The sequence below is a fragment of the Heptranchias perlo genome, chromosome 29 (genome assembly GCF_035084215.1).
Source record: "Heptranchias perlo isolate sHepPer1 chromosome 29, sHepPer1.hap1, whole genome shotgun sequence".
NCBI classification, from domain to species: Eukaryota; Metazoa; Chordata; class Chondrichthyes; order Hexanchiformes; family Hexanchidae; genus Heptranchias; species Heptranchias perlo.
Window position 1 is genome coordinate 33,611,510 of NC_090353.1, and position 23,483 is coordinate 33,634,992.

General features: G+C 46.7%; 1 protein-coding gene across 1 annotated transcript; it reads left to right on the forward strand.

Annotated features, from left to right (window-relative positions):
* The first annotated feature begins 870 nt into the window (after positions 1-870).
* use1 (unconventional SNARE in the ER 1 homolog (S. cerevisiae)) lies at positions 871-15,725 on the forward strand. The gene is made up of 8 exons (XM_067968458.1): positions 871-989; positions 2,096-2,145; positions 5,938-6,016; positions 6,468-6,620; positions 8,302-8,320; positions 10,062-10,092; positions 11,996-12,155; positions 14,260-15,725. Exons 1-8 carry the CDS (start codon positions 888-890, stop codon positions 14,440-14,442), a joined length of 777 nt encoding a protein of 258 aa, XP_067824559.1. The 5' UTR covers positions 871-887; the 3' UTR covers positions 14,443-15,725.
* The last annotated feature ends 7,758 nt before the right edge of the window (positions 15,726-23,483 follow it).

Here is a 23,483-nt window from a genome sequence, read left to right on the forward strand (position 1 = left end):
ATTGCTGCCACAGCAAAGATCAGCATAATTCAGCACAGACCAGGAACCGTTTCTGCTCTGTTTGGCTCAGCTCCATCCTGAACTAGGCTTGCCAAATTTGCTTGAATGTATTCCTGGAGGTTTCATCATATGATCTGCCTTCAACTGTCCCGCCCTCTCCCACACGTCCATCATTGGCCACCCCAACACGCCCATCATTGGCCACCCCAACACGCCCATCATTGGCCACCCCAACACGCCCATCATTGGCCACCCCAACACGCCCATCATTGGCCACCCCAACACGCCCATCATTGGCCACCCCAACACGCCCATCATTGGCCACCCCAACACGCCCATCATTGGCCACCCCAACACGCCCATCGCCTTCCCTTGCCAATGTGAAAGCCGACTGGATGATTCTTGACTGAAAACAACTCTTGACTCAAAACAACCTTTTTGCCCATCTTCAATATTTTTATAACTAATAAACGAAAGTGTTCAAAGAAATTGAAAAAAAAAAGTTTTTTAAATAACCCTATGATTTTTTTGTCAGAGATGGAATTTTTAAGTTTTCTTGCTGTTGCTTTAGGCAGTGAGTTCCCAGGAATGTTTGCAACATAAAGAACAACTTAATAATACACAACATTATCTTTGTAAACTTAATTAAGTACACATGGGCTTTTGATTTTCAAAGGCACCTTAAATAAATATTTATTCACAGCTTTAAGGTGACAGGCGCGCTCTGACGCTAGGCGGCACTGTTCGGTTTCCAGATCACTTACAGGACGAGGCCCATCTTGCCCAGGTTGCTTTCGTTGTTCTTTTTTTTTTGCCAGTAGTAAAGATGGTCGTTCCGGCCGCCGGAAGTAGCGTCGCCGTTGCGACGTGACGTCGTCGGCGCAAAGATGGCGGCCTCCAGGTTGGAGAAGAATTTCTTGCGGCTGTTGGTGAGATGCGAGTCGATGGCGGCGGAAAAAAGGGAGGAAAAGGACTGGCGGCTGGATAAGGTACCAGAAAGACGGGGGGGGGGGGGGGGGGATTGGGGCTGAATATTGGCCCAGAGCCTGAGGCGGAGGGGCCACGTCACAGGGGTTGTTATGGACCTGCCCCCTGGACACTTTCTGCAGCTTCTCATCGGAAATATCCTCCACTAACATCCGTGTAATTGTTGAAAATCTTGCTTTGAGTGTGTATTTTCTCCCCCCCCCCCCCCCCCCCCGAACCTCTATCCTGTTGTCATCATCCTTGGTCAAGACCATGTTAAACTCTTATTTCCCCACTCAATTTTTGCTATGTCAACTGTCACGGTGTAATTGCAGACTCTGGCCACTAGGTGGCGCCGTGGAGGTGGTGTCTGACGTTCCTGTCTCCGAGCTGGGTTTTTGCCCCCTCTTGTCGCGTCCTAACCTGGACAGGTTGCAGGGGTGGGACGGAGAGGTCAGGGGTTGTGCATAGAGTTGCAAAGTTTGGATGAAAATTATTTGAAGACCTCACAAACTAATCTCCGCTTCATGAGAGACCGTAAGTAGGAGAAACGTGGATTTCCAGTTTGATTGTTGAACTCTACGATCGTCTGTGCCCGTTGAGCCATCCTGTTCCTTTAACGCTGATGATTGCCCTAATCCTCCAGGGGGTTCACGCATTTGTTCTACAAATGCTTGTTGTGCACTGCTTTTGGTTGCAGATAAAGTAACATGGCCATGGGCGGCCTTGGGTAACTTCAAGTCCTAACTTCAAGAGGGAGAGCGAGTTTGGGGAGGGGGGGAACTACCTGGGGTCCATTCCCTGCACCACATTAGTTGATGGATTAAGATAATCAGTGACGTTGGCGAACCACGTTGATTTCAGTGTTTTGGACCATTCTAGGCAATCCCCTGACTTGTGACCAGTGACCCTATTCATTTAGTGCAGGGATTTATGATGCGTCACATTAATGTGACTCCATCTTCTTGTTGCACGATTATTGTTCCCGTGAATATTGATTTCATTTTATTCATAAGAACCTGTGTTTAGTTTAAAAGTGGGAGCAAAACCTTTAATGGACCAAGCTTAAATTGAAATTTTTCAGTGAATTTGCTTGCTGCTAACGGCTGCTGTTTGTGGCTTTCTCCAGTACGTAGGAGCTCTTCAGGAAATGCTGGTCGAATTGGAGAAGCACATCAGGTAGGGGAACCGTTGAGGGACTGTTTCATCTGCATCCTTCATGGGTCCAGAGAATTCCTGAGTTGCGTTTTCTTGTAGAGATGTGGATACTGTGAACAGTAAATGTACAAAACCAGCAGGTTTAAAAAAAAAATTGAAATAAAAACTGAAAATTGGTAGCACTGTTGCCTCTGAGTTCGGTTATGAGTTCAAGCTCCACTCCAGGACTTGAGACACAACTTAGGCTGACACCTTGCTGCAGTACCAGTCCCCAATGTTTATAGTGGGCGTGTTGGGTGTTAACGCGATTTGCCTGCTAAACGTGAAAAGCGAAGCAACCAACATATTTTTTTAAAAACAGGAAGTCTCCACTTTGCAGCTGTTATCAGTTCCATCCGGAATCTTATCACTAAGGTACTCGCACTTTAACCAGGTGTGAGCAGCTGATTGAAACTGCTTCTGTACTGCTTCAAGTGTAGACTCTTTGTTAGGGCAGAAACTGAAAACTGAAAATTATTGCAAAACATCAAGCACAGGCAGATCGAAGACAACCTCACAAGGAACATCTGGGCTACTCTCCCTCTCCAAACTTTTAAATAAATGAGCATTTTATTGGTGGATTTGACCCTCTATCATTTTTTTTTCCGATCCTGTTCACGAATCATTAACATTTGAATAGACTTTTTACAGTATTTACAGTAGAAAAAGAGGATAGCATGCCAGAAATCCCAAGAAAACTAATATTGAATCGGGGACAGGGACTCGATAAAATTAACATAAGCAAAGCAACAGTAATGAAGAAAATAATAGCACTAAAGAGTGACAAATCCCCAGGACCGGATGGTTTCCATCCCAGGGTTTTAAAGGAAGTAGGTGAGCACATTGCGGATGACCTAACTATAATCTTTCAAAGTTCTCTAGATTCAGGAACTGTCCCTCTGGATTGGAAAATTGCACATGTCATTCCGCTTTTTAAGAAAGGAGAGAGAGGGAAACCAGGGAATTATCGACCAGTTAGCCTAACATCTGTTGTGGGGAAATTGCTGGAGTCTATAATTAAGGATAGGGTGACTGAACACCTCGAGAATTTTCAGTTAATCAGAGAGAGCCAGCATGGATTTGTGAAAGGTAGGTCGTGCCTGACAAACCTGATTGAATTTTTTGAAGAGGTGACTAAAGTAGTGGACAGGGGAATGTCAATGGATGTTATTTATATGGACTTCCAGAAGGCATTTGATAAGGTCCCACAGAAGAGACTGTTAGCTAAGATAGAAGCCCATGGAATCGAGGGAAAAGTACGGACTTGGTTAGGAAGTTGGCTGAGCGAAAGGCGACAGAGAGTAGGGATAATGGGTAGGTACTCACATTGGCAGGATGTGACTAGTGGAGTCCCGCAGGGATCTGTCTTGGGGCCTCAATTATTCACAATATTTATTAACGACTTAGATGAAGGCATAGAAAGTCTCATATCTAAGTTTGCCGATGACACAAAGATTGGTGGCATTGTAAGCAGTGTAGGTGAAAACATAAAATTACAAAGCAATATTGATAGATTAGGTGAATGGGCAAAACTGTGGCAAATGGAATTCAATGTAGACAAATGTGAGGTCATCCACTTTGGATCAAAAAAGGATAGAACAGGGTACTTTCTAAATGGTAAAAAGTTAAAAACAGTGGATGTCCAAAGGGACTTGGGGGTACAGGTGCATAGATCATTGAAGTGTCATGAACAGGTGAAGAAAATAATCAATAAGGCTAATGGAATGCTGGCCTTTATATCCAGAGGACTAGAGTACAAGGGGGCAGAAGTTATGTTGCAGCTATACAAAACCCCGGTTAGACTGCACCTGGAGTACTGTGAGCAGTTCTGGGCACCGCACCTTCAGAAGGACATATTGGCCTTGGAGGGAGTGCAGCGTAGGTTTACTAGAATGATACCCGGACTTCAAAGGTTAAGTTATGAGGAGAGATTACACAAATTGGGGTTGTATTCTCTGGAGTTTAGAAAGTTAAGGGGTGACCTGATCGAAGTTTATAAGATATTAAGGGGAACAGATAGGGTGGATAGAGAGAAACAATTTCTGCTGGTTGGGGATTCTAGGAGTAGGGGGCACAGTCTAAAAATTAGAGCCAGACCTTTCAGGAGCGAGATTAGAAAACATTTCTACACACAAAGGGTGGTCGAAGTTTGGAACTCTCTTCCGCAAACGGCAATTGATACTAGCTCAATTGCTAAATTTAAATCTGAGATAGATAGCTTTTTGGCAGTCAAAGGTATTAAGGGATATGGGCCAAAGGCAGGTATATGGAGTTAGATCACAAATCAGCCATGATCTTATCAAATGGCGGAGCAGGCACGAGGGGCTGAATGGCCTACTCCTGTTCCTATGTTCCTAATTCAGGGGTGTCCAGCACTTGGTCCTAGGGCTATATTTAACCTGGCAATCCGGCCCTCGAAGACTCGGCAACTCTGTCCTACTTGTGCTTTTATTTCTTACTCTCTGGTTTGTCCTGTTTAAATTAATGGGCCTGCACGTTTGGGAAGGGTTGTCCTTGGCACTGTTACCTCATTGGTGGATAAATCCTAAATCAGAACACCACGACCTGTTAGTATCAGCAGCTTGAGAAATAAGCATATTAATGGGAGCACGGATTTAAACTGCACACGTGTCCCCCGGGGATCTGTGGGTCACGCCCACGAAGCCGACAAAGACAAAAGATTGGACTCACCGATTTAATTGATGCCTTTCCCTTATGTGTCTCTTCCTCTTTGGAAGAAACCAATTGTCTCATAGCCCCTAAATTGGATATGTACTTCAAAAGCAAATATTTGTAGGGCAATAGGGAAAGAGCAGGGGGTGTGGAACTAATTGGATAGCTCTTTCAAAGAGCCAGCACAGGCATGGTGGACCGAATGGCCTCCTGTGCTGTAAGATTCTATTAATGGCGACATAACGATAGTCACTGCACTCCAAAAGTGATCCATTGTGTGAAGTGCTTTCAGATGTTTGAGAGCAATGCTACTTAAATGCAAGTATTATTTACCTCTGAAAGTATTAGTGTCTGTCGGACCCACCAAACTTGAAGATTGGTAGCTTTCAGTGCACACTGATACTGGGCTAGTGATATACTGCTTTTAACTTGAACCCAGAGACTCGGTGTGACTTATGTGCAATATCAACATTCTGGAATGAGAAAGTTGTATTCCATCGAGGTAATACTCTCGGCTGACACTCCAGTGCAGTACTGAGGGAGTGCTGCGCTTTCGGGGGTGGCGTCTTTCGGAGGAGACTTTGAGCCGAGGCCTCATCTGCCCTCTCGGGTGGACGTAAAATATCCCACGGCACTATTCGAAGAAGAGCAGGGGGGGTTCTCCCCAGTGTCCTGGTCGATATTTATCCCTCAACCAACATCACTGAAAGTAGATCATCTGGTCGTTTATTTCATTTGCTGTTTGTGGGATCTTGCTGTGCGCAAACTGGCTGCTGCTTTTCCTACATGGCAACAGTGACTACACTTCAGAAAAATTACTTCATTGGTTGTAGAGGACTTTGGGACGTCCCGAGGCTGTGCAAGGTGCTACAAAAATGCAAGTTCTTTCTTTTCTTTTTATGGTTTAAAGCTTTAACTTGGGCTGAAGTGGCAGGGAACAGTAAACAGGTCGGCACGAAACTCGGGTCAGGAATTCTGTGTCACCAGAGTGAGTGGAAACTGACTCCCTGGAATCTTATGCTGATTTTTGGAGTGACGTTCGGTTCAACGTGAGTGTCGGGCTCTGGAGGTGGTGACCTTTCTTGTTTCTATTCCCTGCAGCAAACCTGCCCCCGAGGTTCTAAATGAATATACTCGCAAAGTAGAGTTCTTGAAAGGGCTTTTGGAGGCTGAGAAACTGGTAGGAACGATCTGTTTGTTTGTTATTTCTTCTTTATATTTTTAGTACCCACCCCCCGAAAACTGCGGTGCAATAAGTAGGTGTTTCTCATCGCCCGGTTTACTCAAAGGGAGAGACATCTACACATACAGGGTGTGAGAGAGCTACAAAGAATGTTTTATATCGGGTGTGATGGACCAAGTTCTCTGTGGTTTTATGCTTTGGGAGCGGAGCCTCCTGCTTATCGATCTTCTAGGATGCGAAGTTACTGGGAGCAGTTTTAAGTGGGGGGGGGGGGGAGAGGGGTTAAAGTGCACACAGCTGCTATGCGACACATCTGTGCGAGTGGCCTTTAGAAAAACAAAGTTAATAATGACCCCCTCGCCCCCATCGGTGGACCGTCCAATTTGTACTTCCTGACTTCCATCCTGGTCAGATTCTGTTGATGAACTTTCCACCCTTTGGTTTCCAGCCTAACCCCACGGAGAAGGCTCTGGCCAATCAGCTTTTAGCTCCAGGGAGAACTTCGACGACAGGAAAGGAGAGAATATCGGCCACTAAAACCGTCCACCTCCAAACGAAAGCCAGATACATGGGGGAAATGAGGAATGAGCTCTTCGGGGTGGTAAGTGCTCCAGCATTAATGTACGGGGGGTTTTGATTCAGTTGCGTTTAGGGTTGCCAACTTTGGTTGGACGTATTCCTGGAGGTTTCATCACATGACCTCCCGCCCCAGGTAAAGAGCCTTTTTAAAAAAAAAAGTCTCCAATATTTTTATAACTAATAAACAAAAGTGTTCAAAGAAAGTGACAAAAACAAACCATTTTTTTTAAAGCCCCTATGATTTTACTTCCTATTGCTGCTCGCAGCAGAGTCCAGGAGATTAATCTTTAATTCCTAGAGACTCCAGGGCAATCCTGGAGGGTTGGCAACCCCTAGTCATGTCCCATCCCATGGGCCTGGTGTCTGGATAGAAACCCACATTTTTCTTTTGGTGAATCATTGCTCGTCAAGACGAGGGATGTCAGTGGTACAGAGTGGAAAGTTTTCCACTTGCGAGATCGTCAGATAAAGGATATGGATCAAAGGCGGGTGAATGGAGTTGAGCTACGGATCAGCCATGATCTAATTGAATGGCAGAACAGGCTCGAGGGGCTGAATGGCCTACCCCTGTTCCAAGAGTGTTTGTTGCCGACGCATAGCGTCACTTACAGCGCAGTTTGTAAATCTCCCTCCACTCTCCGCCGACCCTGTGCCTCAGCCCCTGACTGCACTTGTCACATGTTTTCTGTTTCCTATACCAGCCGTCCTGGGTGCCTGTTTTGAGTGACGTTGGTGCCAGTTAATGCTGAAGTGAGACCCAGCATAGAGCCGTGTTGCCAAGTTTACCTCTCCCTACTTGTCCAAGCTCCTGCCATTCGTTTTGTTGCAGTAATCATGATCGGTATCTCCCCATCCGAGGAATTTTGTGTCAAATGAGGAACAAGATATAAAAAGTGATAAATATCCCTTTGGATCTGCACCTATTGGCATTCCAGCATTGCCCAGTCGCCCAAAGGATGAAGGCTGCGGCCTTACCTCCAACTCCAACAACAATTTGCATTTATATAGAGCCTTTAACATAGTAAAATGTCCCAAGGAACTTCACAGGAGCGATTATCAAACAAAATTTGACCCCAAGTCACATAAGGAGATATTAGGACAGGTGATCAAAAGCTTGGTCAAAGAGGTAGGTTTTAAGGAGCAGAGAGAGGTGGAGAGGTTCAGGGAGGGAATTCCATTGATGTTGTAAAGTGATGGCTGATTGGAACCAATGGCCTCCAATCCCACCTACCAACTGATCCAGTGGGTACTGACTTCCTGCACTCCTGTCCTCCAATCGACCTGACTGGTAGTGACAGCATCAAGTCGTGCCCTGCAATCATTCTGCTTAATACTGACAGCTTTTAAATTTAACTGGGGACCGTGGTGAAATGTGGACAAGCTGAGATAGTGGTTGAAACACTGATGGCGAGGTTTCGGGAGGGAATACCAGAGCTGAGGGCAGACTGCACAGTGACTGCCGCCTGCTCGTGGGGAGATAGTGAGCCGAGGCCAACCAGGGCGGGGGGAGCGCACCGTTCCTCACAGAGCAAGAGGGCTGACCTCGGAGTGGGGGAAGTTACTCTGAGCCATTCTGCACATTGCGTGGAGACTGATTCTGCCTCCTCCTTCAGTCGGGAATTGCGCCTGGTGCAGAAAGCTTGACAAAAGAAAATCGCAAGTGCCATTCTAGATTTTAATTCTTTTTCCTCGTTCTTTTTCAGCCGTCCCTGTCTTCTGATGGTGAGTAAACACCAAACCCTGACCAAGATCCTCGCCTGCTTCTCCGGTCAGTTAAACCTTTTTATCTCAAAGCTTTGTGGTGAGATCGGCAACTGAATGTTGGGCACTTTGGGGATTTTTAAATTTAAAAAATAATGTTGCTTTCTTAATAACCCTGGTTGCCACAGTGGGTACGGTAGTGTAGTGGTTATGTTACTGGACTGGTAATCCAGAGGCCGGGGCTAATAATCTGCAGAGCGTGAGTTCAAATCCCACCCTGGGAGTTTATGAATTTGAATTCAGTTTAAACAAAAATCTGTCAGTAAAAGTGACCACGAAGCTGTCGGATTGTTGTAAAAACCCAACTGATTCACTAATGTCCTTTAGGGAAGGAAACCTGCCGTCCTTACCCGGTCTGGTCTATATGTGACACCAGTCCCACACTAGCATGGTTGACTCTTAACTGCCCTCCGTAGTGACCGAGCGAGTCACTGCCTTGTGTAAGCTGAACTGGGGATGGCCAATAAATGCCGGCCTTTCCACCTATGCCCTCATCCCGAGAATGAATTAAAAAAATAATACCTACCCGTGTGTCAGATTGAGTAAAACTCATTGGACACCTCACCCCGTCTCTCCTGTGGAGCCCTGCGTTCATCCATCCCAGAGGCTAATATTTTTTGGGGGGGAAGGGGTGATTGGCACGCAAGTGATCGTGAGACAGACTGATCGCACTGTTAAACTGATAGGAAGCAGATAACCCCCTAGTGAGGACCGCCTTTCTTGTGTCATTCCTCAGACAGTGCGACTTGCATTTATATAGCACCTCATCACATCTCAAAAGTGCTTCATATTACAATGAATTACTTTGAGTCATTGTAACGTAGGCAAACATAGCAGCCGCTTTGCACACAGCAAGATCCCATCAACAGTAATTAGATGAACGGCCAATTAATTGCAGGAATGTTGGCTAGGGCACTGGGAGAATTCCCTGCTCTTGGTCGAACAGCGTCCTGGGAGCTTTAACGTTGATGTGAACGGACCTCAGTTCAACATCTAACCTGAAGGATGGCATCCTCAACAATGCAGCACTCCCTCAAAGCCGCGCAGGGGTTCCAGCTCAGATTATGTGGTCAGGTCGTGGTGCACACCACCCTCTGACCCAGGGAAAGAATGCTACCAACTGAAGCAAGCCAACACGTTCATCAGACCGAGCCAAAAAAAAATGAATCATCAGTTTGGCTACCGTCTCATCTCAAAGTCAGAAAATGATCGGTTCAGTCCCCACTCCAAGATTGATCGTACATCCCAGGCAGTACTGAGGGAGTGCAGTATTGCACTGTCTTCTGGAGATGAAATGTTAATGGAAGGCTCTGTCTGCTTGTTCCTGTAGTTCAGGCGGATGTTACTGATCCTATATCGCTATTTGCCTTGTTCGGCGCTAACTCGCTCAACCAACGCCAATGAAGAATAGATTAGTTGGTCATTCGCCTCATTGCTTTTTTGGGGGATCTTGCTGTGTGCAAAATGGCTGCTGCATTTTTCTTCCACTTCAAAGTAATTCATTGCACTTTGAGACATTTCTGAACTTGATGGTAAGGTGATATGGAAATGCAAATAGCTGCCATCGATCAATACTTTCTTTTCTCTTTAAGAACTGGATAAGGGCATTTGATAAAATAACAGTTATTGTATGTAAAGAAATACGTCAGTCAGGAGGCAAGGTGGATTTTAAAAAAAAATCTTTGTTTTAATTGTTTTTTAGGTTCTGGAGTTAATGAATTGAGAAAACGAAGGTGAGGAGGTTTTATTTTTTTCTTAAGTTTACAAATATCCACAATGGTCTGTCTCACAGTCCAGATGTTTCCTGATTTCCCCCTCGCAGACAATCCCTGACTGGGAATTTAAGCTGAAACATGCTCCCTGGGCCCTGCCAGTGCTTCTCGTAGTGGGCTGTGTATGAGGGTATGCCAGTTATTCCCCCTCCTTCACTGTCATACCTGAGCTGAGCCTCCGAACCCATGTCCTGTCCATCGCTAAGACCGTCTACTTCCATCTCCGCAATATCGTCCGTCTCCGCCCCACCTCAGCCCATCTGTTGCTGAAACCCTCGTCCAGGCTTTTGTTACCTCCAGACTCGGCTATTCCAATGCTCTCCTGGCCGGCCTCCCATCTTCCACCCTCCGTAAACTGGAGCTCATCCAAAACTCTGCTGCCCTGTATCCTAACTCGCACCAAGTCCCGTTCACCCATCACCCCCTGTGCTCGCTGACCTACATTGGCTCCTGGTCCAGCAACCCCTCGTTTTAAAATTCTCTTCCTTGTTTTAAAATCCCTCACCCCTCTCGAACTCTGTAACCTCCTTCAGCCCTACAACTTCCCAAGTTCTCTGCGCTCCTCCGATTCTTGTCTCTTGCACATTCCCAATTTTAATCGCTCCACCATTGGCGGCTGTGCCTTCAGCTGCCTAGGCCCTAAGCTCTGGAATTCCCTCCTATAACCTCTCCGCCTCTCTACCTCTCTCTCCTCCTTCAAGACGCTCCTTAAAACTATCTTCTTTAACCAAATTTTTGGACACCTGTCCTAATATCTTTTTGACTCAGTGTCTGACAACACTCCTGTGACGTTGGGACGTTTTTTACTATGTTAAAGGCGCTATATAAATGCTTGTTGTTGTTGTTGTGCTCTCCCCAACCACCCCTTTTTTCCGAGGAAGCCCTGATCAGCACGGACTCGGAGTCTCAGGCTTACAATGGAGAGCTTGTTGGAAGCGGGTAGAAGATCCAACAAGCAGATGTCTGTCTGGTGCTGTCTGCCAGTAATGTGTCCCTTGATATAGATATTAATGCAGAAAGATGCAAGTTTATGGAGCAATAACTTGCAGCTGATTACGAGGGAGACGTGTGGCCAATTTTCATGAAATAACGCTGTGCAGTTTTACTATAGGGACACTTATTGAATTCAAGTGAAATGTCTTTGCAGTTTTAATGGAGGCATTAACCAGTTAGCAGCCCCATTAAAATAGCAGACACAGGAATTTCACGTGAACACATTAAGTGTTTGAATTTATACTGTGCAATGTTAGCGTCAATCGTGGCTCAGTGGGTCGCACATTCGCCCCTCGGTCAGAAGGTCGTGGGTTCAAGTCACACGCCAGAGACCTGAGCTCAAAACCGAATGCAGTACTGAGGGAGTGCTGCACTGTCGGAGGTGCCGTCTTTCGGAAGAGACGTTGAATCGCGGCCCCGTCTGCCCTTTCAGGTGGACGTAAAAGATCCCACGGCAGTATTTCGAAGAGGAGCAAGGGAGTTCTCCCCGGTGTCCTGGGCTAATATTTATCCCTCAACCAACACCTAAAAACAGATGACCTGGTCATTATCACATTGCTGTTTGTGGGATCTTGCTGTGTGCAAATTGGCTGCCGCGTTTCCTACATTCCAACAGTGACTACCCCTCATTGGCTGTAAAGCGCTTTGGGACGTCCTGAGGTTGTGAAAGGCCCTATAGAATGCAAGTCTGTTTTTCTTTCTTAGTGCACAGTCCCTATGTAGCAGCAGTAATAACTGCACATTGTCACAGATAAACTGGGATTAGACTGGCATAAATTTTCAACAATATGCTCTATATATCATTTACACAAATTAATTTTTTGCCCCATTTTTAATTTCCACCCCCCCCCCCCCCCCCCACTTTTTATAGCGGACTGACGAATGAGAAACAGTCGTCCGCTGACCTGGACGCCGTTCTCCACCGTCACCACAACATGCAGGAGCGACTTGCTGAGGAGATGCTGAGCCTGGCCCGTAACCTGAAGAACAACACGCTGGCAGCTCAGAACGTCATCAAACAGGACAACCAGGTAGGGTGCTGCCCCGGGGTGGCGCGTGTAACGGTGGCGCCGGGCGAGGCCCGTGTCCTGCGGTGACATGGGCGATGGCGGGTCCTCCGACGGGGCGGTACAGTGTCAGAGCTCGCAGGTTTAATCCCCGCTCCGTGCTGAGTTAGCTGGGGCAACTAAAGGGGAAGCTAAATAAGTACATGAGGCAGAAAGGAATACACTGGAGGCTCACATAGAGCATAAACACAGGCATAGACCAATTAAGTCGGATGGCCTGTTTCTGTGCTGTAAATTCTTTGTAGCTACAGTTTTGCCTTGCCGGGATAAGGAGTCGGGGGTGGGGGGGGTGGAGGAGGGGGGGGGGGTGGAGGAGGGGGGAAGGGGGGATCGGCCAGGAGTCCTGCTCTCACTCTCCAGCCAGTGACCCTCGCTGGAAGGTGAACTCTCGGTCAATATCCACTCTGATGCCATCACTGTTGCTGATACTGTTGACATTCACTCTTGAGGGACAGCGTTTGTGCCAGGTCCCGAGATCTGTGGTGTCCTCGGGGGCAGGGTGGGGTCGGCGGAGGGGTGTGGGGGGGGAACAGAAGAAACAAGGCGAGGGTCAGTGTAATATTCACGGCCACCCTAAAATCTGGAAGATAAGTTTGTGACCTGGAGTCATTCATGTAGAGAGCGAATGATGCTTAGAAGCCATAGATACAACATTGGGGATACATAAGCGAATAGTGTGATGTGAAATAGCAAAAGATCGAAATGAGAGGTTAGTTGAAGAAGTTTAAGATTTTATCTACAGGATTTAATTGAAACAAATCTCAATTGACTGCACCGACAAGTAAAATTATTAAGACTTTTTTTTTTACCCGATGTCATTGGGAATAAGTAATTCACGTCCCTCTTAGCTCTACACCTCACTTTTTAATGAACGGGACATAGTGAAGATTTACTGGAATAATACCAGAATGGCAGGTTATTGTTGGGAAAAGGGCTTTAAAAAATGGGTCGTCTTTCACTGGAACAGAGAAGAGTAGGAGGGGAGGGGGATTCGAGTTTTACAAAATTGAAGTTTTGAGGGAGTAAATAGTGAAAGATTGTTTCCACCGGTTGGTGAATCGGTAGCAAGGGGAGCAGATTAAAGATTATGAATAGAAAGATGAAGGAGGTTTTCACACACACACACAGAGGGTTATTAGAACATGGAACACCTTATCACAGGGGGTTATTGAGGCAGAGACTAACATAATTTAAAGGGGAACTGGATAAGTGTTTGAAAAAGAAGAATGTAAAAGGGTACAGGGAAAAGGGCAGGAAAATGGGATCAGAGTAGATAGTGACAGTTGAAGAACCAGCACCGGCACAGTGGGCCGAATGGCCTCCTTCTGTATTGTAAATTATAAAAATGCCAGTAATTATCCAATGTTGTATTCTACACACACGATATTAAAATACTAAGAGTAGTCAGTGACTTCCCCCATGTGAGTTTGAGGGCAGCGAATTACCTTGGTTGTATTTTAATGGGGTTAGAAAATTGATCTAATTTTCTGTCGCTGAAAGAATTTGAACCAGAAACTGATTCTCTGAAGTTGGTGCCCATTGTGTTGGAACTTGTTGGCGCCCTTTTAATATTTGAATGCTTGCCTCTTAAGATGTATCAAAACGACTAATAACCTCCCGAGCAAAGCTCCCCTGGTGACTCGCTTAGTAACTGCACCGTCACCTCGATCAGCGAACATGGGTTCAATTCCGTGTCGGGAGGTTAGTCGGGGAAAGGTGGATTTACAATTGTCCTTTGCACCCCTGGGTTAGGAAAGCAAAAATTAATCGACCAGACTTGCTGGGAGCCGGTGAGAGCACGATCAGGCTCAGCTGTGATGCCTCTTGCAGTTGAACAGCCAGACGACACTCATCGCCGAGGCTGACGCGCACGGCGATTGGCTACTTGAGGCAAGCTGCCGCAAAGGGTGGCCAGTAGCCGTTACACTGATTCCCCCCCCCACAGCGAGAGCTAGCGTCTACAGGGGAGGAGGGCGAGGACTACAGTGGTTGGGATGGGTCAGGGGAGGAAGAGAAGAACTTCTAAAAGCGGAATTCACTCCCGAGCGCGTGTGTTTTTTGTGCGCAGACCCTGACTCAGTCGCTGCGGATGGCGGATCAGAACTTCGAGAAGCTGAAGGTGGAGTCTGAGCGCCTGGAACAACACACCAAGAAATCGGTCAACTGGGTACTGTGGCTGATGCTCGTTGTGGTCTGCTTCACGTTCATCAGCATGATCCTCTTCATCCGCATCTTCCCCAAGCTGAGGTGACCGCAGAGTCGCTGTTCCCACCCACCCACCCACCGTAGACAAAGAACAGGACGGGGACGGGGGGAGCGACGGCAGCACTGTTTACAGTCCACGGAAGCCTCTCCCCGACTGGATTTAAACAGCGAAAAAAAAAAAAACAAGAGCCATGAACTCGCGCATTACTGCTGCAGGGTTAACGGGCTCGAGCGGAGTTGTGGAATCCAGACAGGCAAGTGCAGCTCCGATCTGCCCAGGGAACCACAGGACGCTGGTCCCTCGCAGCAAGAGAAGGATTTAGACTCGTAGATTAACCAGTAATTTAAACGTGCCGACATTCATTTACAAGATGCTCCAACTGCTAAATATCGCCCTTGCCCTGGCCCAATATATTCAATGAAGGACCGTTTCACATTTGCGCTATTAACTTTTCACTGATACATTTTCAAAGATTATTGATCTACAGTACAAAGCCGTGTAGCGCGTAATCAAACGGACGTGTTTGGTTTGGAGGTCTGTATTTTGATTCGGATATGATGAACCCTCACCCATATACTTTCCGCGGGTGGGGGCGGGGGTGGGGGGTGCTTTTGTGCCGGTACAGACACTGACGTACTGAGCCGGGCACACCAGGACCAGCCCCAGGTCCGAGCTCTGGTCGGCACAGGGTCAGTTGCCGGGTAGCAGTAGCAGCAAGGAGGTTCTGCAGTTGGCAATGGCGCAACTGGGATAGGGAGAGGAAAATCGGCCAGGGTCCCTGGGCCTGATTGGCATCCAGTGACCCCTGCTGGAAAGTGTGTGTGTGTGTGTGTGGTTTGGATGAGGGCAGGATGGCGTGTGGTTGTGATGCCTGCCACAGTGGAATAGCCTGTCAGCGCTCGCAGCCTAGGCTTGCAGGTGAAGGACAGCCACTCGGGTGCAGTGCGGGAAGACTGCTAGCTGTGAAACTGTACCCCCAGCGTGAGTCAGAACATTCCGGAAAGAAGGGGAGAAAATTGTCAAAAAAAAACAATCAAGAAGCCCGGTTCCTATTGTGGATGAAAAGTTATAAAACCATCAGATTTATTTTAACTGTTCTTTGAATTCCCAATTCGCCTTGTGCTAATACTTCAGCAGTTTGTGTCATTCTCTCTCTGAACTTTAAAAACAAAAGCTCTTTATAAATTGCCTGTCGCCCTTGCTCATCCCACAATGTACAGTGAAGTGATGCCACACTGTCGATGTTATACAGAAAAGCCTGTATGTAAAAATACTCCTTCGGAAAGTGCGACCTCATTTGGTAATTAAACCTAATCGTGTGAACTCAGGCAATTAGCGAGCGCGTTTTCTGTTTGCAGTTTTTAACCATTTCGCTTTCACTCTGCATCAAACGTCTCTCTCATCTCTGCTAAAGGTTGAAAAGCAGGATTAATAACTGTTGTAGGACAGGTGGCGCTTTTAATTTTCAAGGTTTGAGACACCAGTCAGTGTTTTGTAGCTGCAGTGCAGTAAACCTGCCACCAAGTGTCAGCAGTCAGCCTACTGGTCCAGGTGCACTAGTGACATCTAGGGCTGAAGAAAAGTACCACAGAAACAGAAAATCCTGGAGGGAAACCTTCATCAGAACTTATTTTTTTTCTTTCAGAATGCTGTGCATCCCCAGAGATTTTCTTTTTTTTATTTCAAATTTTGTAAATTTATCAAAAAAGTTATTTTTTTACCTCTGCTGTAGTTTTAAATGTAAGGAATCTTACAACACCAAGTTATAGTCCAACAATTTTATTTTTAAAATCACAAGCTTTCGGAGATTATCCCCTTCGTCAGGTGAATGAGTCAGGTGAATAATCTCCGAAAGCTTGTGATTTTAAAATAAAATTGTTGGACTATAACCTGGTGTTGTAAGATTCCTTACATTTGTCCACCCCAGTCCATCACCGGCATCTCCACATCGTAGTTTTAAATGCATTTCCACCAGTCAGGTTGCATCTGAGAGTAATAATATTCTGAACAATCTGTACACAAAACTTCATCGGAAAGCATTGGTAAAAGTCTTACTGGCCGCATCGCTCTCCAAACTAAGGAGAGTGCCGTAAAATGGAAGGCTCTGAAGAAGAAATGGAGGTAGGGTTCCCAAATCTCCAGGATTGTCCTGGAGCCTCCAGGAATTGACGATTTATCTCCAGGACACTGTTGTGAGCAAAACCTGGGAGTAAAGTCTTGGGGGCATTAAAAAAAATTGGTTTTTTTTCCATTTTCTTTAAACATTTGTTTATTAGTTATTGGGGATAAAAGTCCGTTTGACTGTCAAGAATCATCCAGTTGAGTCATGAAGAGCCTGTCCGTTTTCCAATTGGCCGTGGGAAGGTGGTGCACCTTGAGAATGGGCGTATTGAGCGACCAATAGCGGGAGCATGGGGGCGGGACGTCATGTAATGAAACCTCCAGGAATACATCCAACCAGAGTTGGCAACCCTAAATGGAGGGGAGGAGAAAACTTGTGTGTTTGGGGAGGGGAGAATTAGATTGGTAACCGTCCCAATATATTTTTAAAATAGCTTCTCTTTTCTGCCGCCTCCTCCCTTGAAGGAACTCTGCCATTAAGGTCCATGACAAGCCATTGGGTTACCGCTCCTGACCCTGTCTTGTGTATCTTGTCGACAGTGGGCCCCACACATCACGTTCTTTGTTAACGCTTGTCTTTTCTCAAACCGTAGGTATTGGCACTCCACGCATTGTTGGAGCTGGCAAGTTTCATAGCCATGAAGGGCCGAATGGCCTACTCTTGCTCCTATTTTCTATTGTTTCTATGGATTGTATGCCTACCCTCTACTCGTTGGGATATGCAGAGTGGCCATATTGGTGGGTTGTTTTCATTTGGACAAATACTGCAACACCGGACCCAGAAACTAGTGAATTAAAACCACAATGGTGTGCGTACACAAATCGTGTCTCTGTTTTACTTTCCACCCACAGTTAGCCAATGCCAACTACTTGGTGTCAGCTGGGGCTCAGTGGGTTGCACTCTCTGAGTCAGAAGTTTGTGGGCTCAAGTCCCACTCCAGAGTCTTAAGCACGTAATCCAGGCCGACGTTCCCAGTGCAAGTACTGAGAGAGTTCTGCACTGTCGGAGGTGCCGTCTTTTGGATGAGACATTAAAGCGAAGCCCCGTCTGCCCTCGGGTGGACGTGAAGGATCCCATGGCACTATTGCGAAGAAGAGCAGGGGGGTTCTCCCCAGTGTTTATCCCTCATCAACACCTACAGAAAATAATTATTTAGTCATTTATCTCCAGAGCCACCCGACCCCCCCAGAGAAACCCGCGAATTCACTCATGCCGTTGCACGTTCAGCCAGAGTGGGCAGGTTGTGTGAGGTGTTGATCAAAATATTAAAATAAAACGAGCATAAACCATGTGACTCACAAGGGTGGATGTGGATGAGAAAGGCTATTTGCCTCATGCAGAAAGTGCCTCTGGTTGCCCCAATCACAACCTCCAGCTGGAGCTTAAACGATTCCAGGTTTTTCATGTTCCATGTCCGCTGCGTTACTTGATACTTCAATCCATGTGTCGGTCGCTCTTTGTGTGAAACACTTCCTGACGTCAGTCCTAAATTTGCCTTTCACCAGTTTGAACTTGTGCTGCTGTCGTGGGCTAGTTTGAAATAGTATTCCACATACACCATGCACCATTCTGTGCGTCTCCCCTCCCTTTGCCCCACCAATAGTGGCTGTGCCCTCAGCCTCCTCGTTCTCGCTCTCTGGAGTTCTGCTGCCCCTCCACCTTTCCTAATCTCTCGCTTTCTTTTGGCATGGCGTCTGATTTCTTCGCGCCTCTGTGGAGTACAATTTAAACGCAAGTTGTTGGGAGTTGTATGTCTCTGAGGTCACCATGAAAAGCCCAAGTTTCTCCAGTCTTTCCTCATTGCCAAGATCGAATATCCCATCTGGTGATGGTGGGTTACTGGTTCTTAATTAAGACTGTGAGAAGTCGACTGTGAGTGGTTTCCCTGTTGTGGTCGTGAATTAAATCCGCTGATAGGCATTTCGTGGCTGCTCCACCATTACTGCACCAATCATTTAGAGCAGCGTTGTCCAATACTTTAGCCACGAGTCGCATGTGGCTAATTGCATTTTATTTTATTATTCGTTCATGGGATGTGGGCGTCGCTGGCGAGGCCAGCATTTATTGCCCATCCCTAATTGCCCTTGAGAAGGTGGTGGTGAGCCGCCTTCTTGAACCGCTGCAGTCCGTATGGTGACGGTTCTCCCACAGTGCTATTAGTAAATCAAGTAACTGATTAGTCAATCAAAAAATGAGTAATAGACACCATTGTTGGGCATGTGATCTCAATACTCGTATTCACACGGTGTGTGAATGTGAATCGTAACCATTTTGTACGTTTGTTGGTAAAATGGTCAAGACAAAAAACACAGCGTGCGAGTGTTTGGTTGTCATGAGTGCTTTACTTCCATGGTTACTGAATGGTGGTAGATGTTTGTTAAGTAAATATACACGTGTAAAGTACATTTAGCTGTATAGTGTGTACAAATTAGTGCCTGTGGCTAAAACGGTGTCGCCGTAGCAACGCCTGTGGCTCGTCAGCAATTTCTACTGGACAATACCAATGTGGTGGAATATCGGCTTGCAGTCATGTTGCTGACCATGGGATGGCGACACACAGTCAAGACTTCAGGAAGAGACCCTGCTTCCTCTCACTTAGTGCGACTGGGACACAGCAACAGTCTGTGTTCTCATTTACTTTTTCACATTTTGATATTTGCAGCAGGCATTTGGTAATGTTCCCTATCAGAACCTTTTAAAAAGGCAAAGATTGCCTGTGATTCATGACCAAGTTAGCTGCTAAATGGATTGAATCATACAGCAGGGAAGGAGGCCATTCTGCCCATCGTGCCTGTGCCAGCTCTTTGGATGGCTCTTTCAATCAGTCTTTCCCCATAGCCCTGTAAATTTCTTCTTTTCAAGTATTTATCCAATTCCCTTTTGAAAGTTACTACTGAATCTGCTTCCACCGCCCTTTCCAGATCATAACAATTCGCTATGTAAAAATATTTCTCCTCATCTCCCCTCTGGCTCTTTTGCCAATCACCATAAATCTTCGATAACCGACCCTTCTGCTGGTGGAAACCCTTCGTGATTTTTAACACCTCTATTAAATCTCCCCTTAACCTTCTCCGCTGTAAGGAGAACAACCCCAGCTTCTCCAGTCTCTCCACGTAACTGAAGTCCCTCATCATTAAAAAAAAATGTATAATTTCTTGTGTCTGTCATCTACAGATGTTTCTACTTCCTCCTTTCTGATTGGTTAATTTTTACTTTTGTTACATGCCAATTCTGCTACACAAAGCATTTCTCCCCAATCAAATTCCACCAAAAATATTCTGAGGTACCGCCACCATGACCGCTTTTATTTTATATTCATTCTGGGGCCAGCACTTATTGCCCTTGAGAAGGTGGTGGTGGGCCTTCATCCTGAACTGCTGCAGTCCGTGTGGTGAAAGTGCTCCCACAGTGCTGTTAGGTAGTTCCTCAACTAATTGGGACCAACTGGACAGCTCTTTCAAAGAGCTGGCACAGGCACGATGGGCTGAAAGGCCTCCTTCTGCGCGGTAAGATTCTACAAATGTACTTAGACTGGCTGAGGGAAAGCAAGTTCTGCGGCCTGAAGGTTTGCGACGGGAGGACTGGTTGGGAAACAAGAGAAATTTCCCAGCCCTTTATCTCCATGGAATTTTTCCCAGCTGTTTTTTTTTAAACCTCCCTTAGGAGATGAAATAAACTGAGGAGAGTCTACAACAGTGGAGCGCGCGGGGCCTGGCTGCGAGTCACAGGTTGCAAAAGCCACCCATCTTCCTCTGCTTCCCTATACTCTGCTGTGCCTCTTGCGACATTTCCATTTTCCACAGCCGACATCCGTGTGGCCTCTCCCGACTGAGGCGGCCAATTTATTGCCAATTAGGGGCTGTTTTGTGCTGTGAACCCACGCACGCCAAGAACTGGATGGAGCTTGCACAAACTCATATTTCATTTTTAACCCTTAAAGCTCTCGGAAGGAAGAGGCTTCCATTCTGTTCAGGCGGCAGTCCGTGGCTCAGTGGGGACCACTCTCGTTTCTGAGTCAGAAGGTCGTGGGTCCAAGTCCTACTCCGGGGATTTGAGCGCAAAATCCAGGCTGACACTCCCAGTGCAGTTCTGAGGGAGTGCTGCACTGTCGGAGGTGCCGTCTTTCGGATGAGACGTTAAACCGAGGCCTCATCTGTCCTCTCAGGTGGATGTCAAAGATCCCATGGCAGTATTTGAAGAAGAGCAGGGGAGCCCTCCCTGCTGTCCATGCCTGTATTTATCCTATCCACCACCTTAAACATCCACTCCCTCCACCACCAGTACACGGTGGCTGCAGTGTGTACTATCTGCAGCAACTCACCAAGGCTTCTTCGTCAGCACCTCCCAAACCCATGATCTCCACCACCTAGAAGGACAAGGGCAGTGGGAACACCACCTCCGAGTCACACACCATCCTGACTTGGGACATATATCGGTCATTCTTTAATTGTCGCTGGGTCAAAATCCTGGAACTCCCTACCTAACAGCGCTGCGGGAGAACCTTCACCACACGGACTGCGGCGGTTCAAGAAGGCGGCTCACCGCCACCTTCTCAGGGGATGGGCAATAAATGCCGGCTTTGCCAGTGACACCCACATCCTGACAATGAGGTGTGGAGCCTCAAATACTGAGATCATCTAACTCAGCACAGGCTAGGGGTCTAACCTGGGACCTTATGAACTCTCTGGCTCAGTTACACATCAGGTGGTGTATTCATCCATAAAGCCATTGACATCGAATTGGAAGTTCTGACTGAATGCGGGCAGGGGTTTCACACAAATGCTTGAGACGGCTTTGGCCTGGGCTATTATTAATGTCAGCATTTTCTTCTTCCTGTTTCATTAATGTGAGTTTACTGTTTACTTATATTTCCTGCACTTCTCCAGGACGACGCAAAGAGTACAGTTACAGGAAACCTATTCTTCTCTTGTTTGCGTAAAGAATGTGCGTCTGGAAGTGGCGGTTTATAGAAAATTGAGTGGCACAGAACCATTAAATCTCGAGCAACACCAGCGTGATTCAGCGAGGCGGGGTGGGAGGCTTCCCGCTATCCATCAAGGTTCAAGGTGACAGTTGTCCGCTCCGGAAGTTTCAATGCGTGCACCAGTTGTCCGCTCCGGAAGTTTCAATGCGTGCACCAGTTGTCCACTCCGGAAGTTTCAATGCGTGCACCAGTTGTCCGCTCCGGAAGTTTCAATGCGTGCGCCAGCAGTGAGCGCCCTCAGGTCAGATATTGGAACAGGAGGAGGCCGTTCAGCCCCTCGAGCCTGTTCCGCCCATTCGATTAGGTCACGGCCGATCTGTATCATAACTCCATTTACCTGCCTTTGTTCCGTAACCCTTAATACCTTTACCCAACAAAATTCGAGCGATCTCAGTCTTGAAATTTTCAATTGCCTCAACAGCTTTTTGAGGGAGAGATCTCTGATTACCCTTTGTGTGAAGAAGTGCCAATCACCTCCTGCTGTGTCAGTTGACGTAAGAATGTAAACACAGTTGAGTTTTTAAAAAAAGTTATAAACAATTGATGTGTTTTATACAACCCAGCTGCTGCATTTGAAGGACTAGCACGTGCACCAAATATACACACAGAGAGGGAGAATCGTACACGTTCTTAGAAACCTTATTACAGAATCATACAGCACAGAAGGAGGCCATTCAGCCCATTGTGCCTGTGCCGGCTCTTTGAAAGAGCTATCCAATTAATTCCATTCCCCTGCCCTTTCCCTACAGCCCTGCATATTTTTCCTCGTTTCAAGTACAAAACCAATTTTCTTTTGAAAGTTGCTATTGAATCTGCTTCCACTGCCCTTTCAGGCAGTTCATTCCTTCTTTACCCAGAGAGTGGTTAGAAAGTGGAACTCGTTACCACAAGGAGTAGTTGAGGCGAATAGCCTAGATGCATTTAAGGGGAAGCTAGATAAACACATGAGGGAGAAAGGAATAGAAGGATATGCTGATAGGGTGAGATGAAGTAGGGAGGGAGGAGGCTCGTGTGGAGCATAAACACCAGCATAGACCTTTTGGGCCGAATGGCCTGTTTCTATGCTGTAAAATCGATGTAATTCCAGATCCATAACAACTCGCTGTGTTTAAAAAAAAATAATTCTTTTCATCTCCCCTCTGGATCTTTTACCAATTATTTTAAATCTGTGACCTCTGGTTACCGACCCTCCTGCCTGTGGAAACAGTTTCTCCTTACTTACTCTATCAAAACCCTTCATTGCCTCGTGGGGAAGAGGTGAAGGTCGGTGCGTTTACTCAACGGGCTATCGAGGGAGATGGTGCACAGCAAATTTACCCAACTGCGAAGGGAGTAAGATACTTCTACAAGAGGGGTCCCTTCGACTGCAATTTGCAGAGCCAACAGAACAGATGGGTTGTATAAATGGATTTTAAACTCCCTTACGGAGATACCCTGAGGACGTCTGCCTATTTTGTAGATGTGTGTAATCCAGCCGCTGCCTATTTCCATCACTCGGGCTCGTCCTTGTAGTTTGTGATTTGTAACCACAGCCCTGACCTGTGGCCTGTGCGTTGCTGCTATAAATGAAGTGTACTCTTCATCTCATTGTCACTCTTCCTCTTGGCTACCTCATGATGATTCAGTCCCCGCAGTTCCTTCCACAGAACATACTTCAGTTGCCGCTTGTGGTTTCATGAGACCTTCCCCCTCCCCCCCGCCACACGGCATCCTTGAAATAGGCCCATAATTTCCAAAAGACACCAAGTTCTCCCACTCTCCTGAACATGAACCTTTCAAGGTCTGTGAATTACGTGCAGATGCTGCAGCCTCTGTTGTTCTGACGGGGAAGGTCGTCTCTGCCCAAATCACGAAGCTTTTTATTTCGTCCCCGTTCCAGTTTTTTCTCCTCCTCTCCTCTCCTGAAGGTGCTGACCCTCGCTGGGATTGCAGCCCCACAGATACCAGGGACCCGCCTACAGCTCATCCAAGTAGCCATCT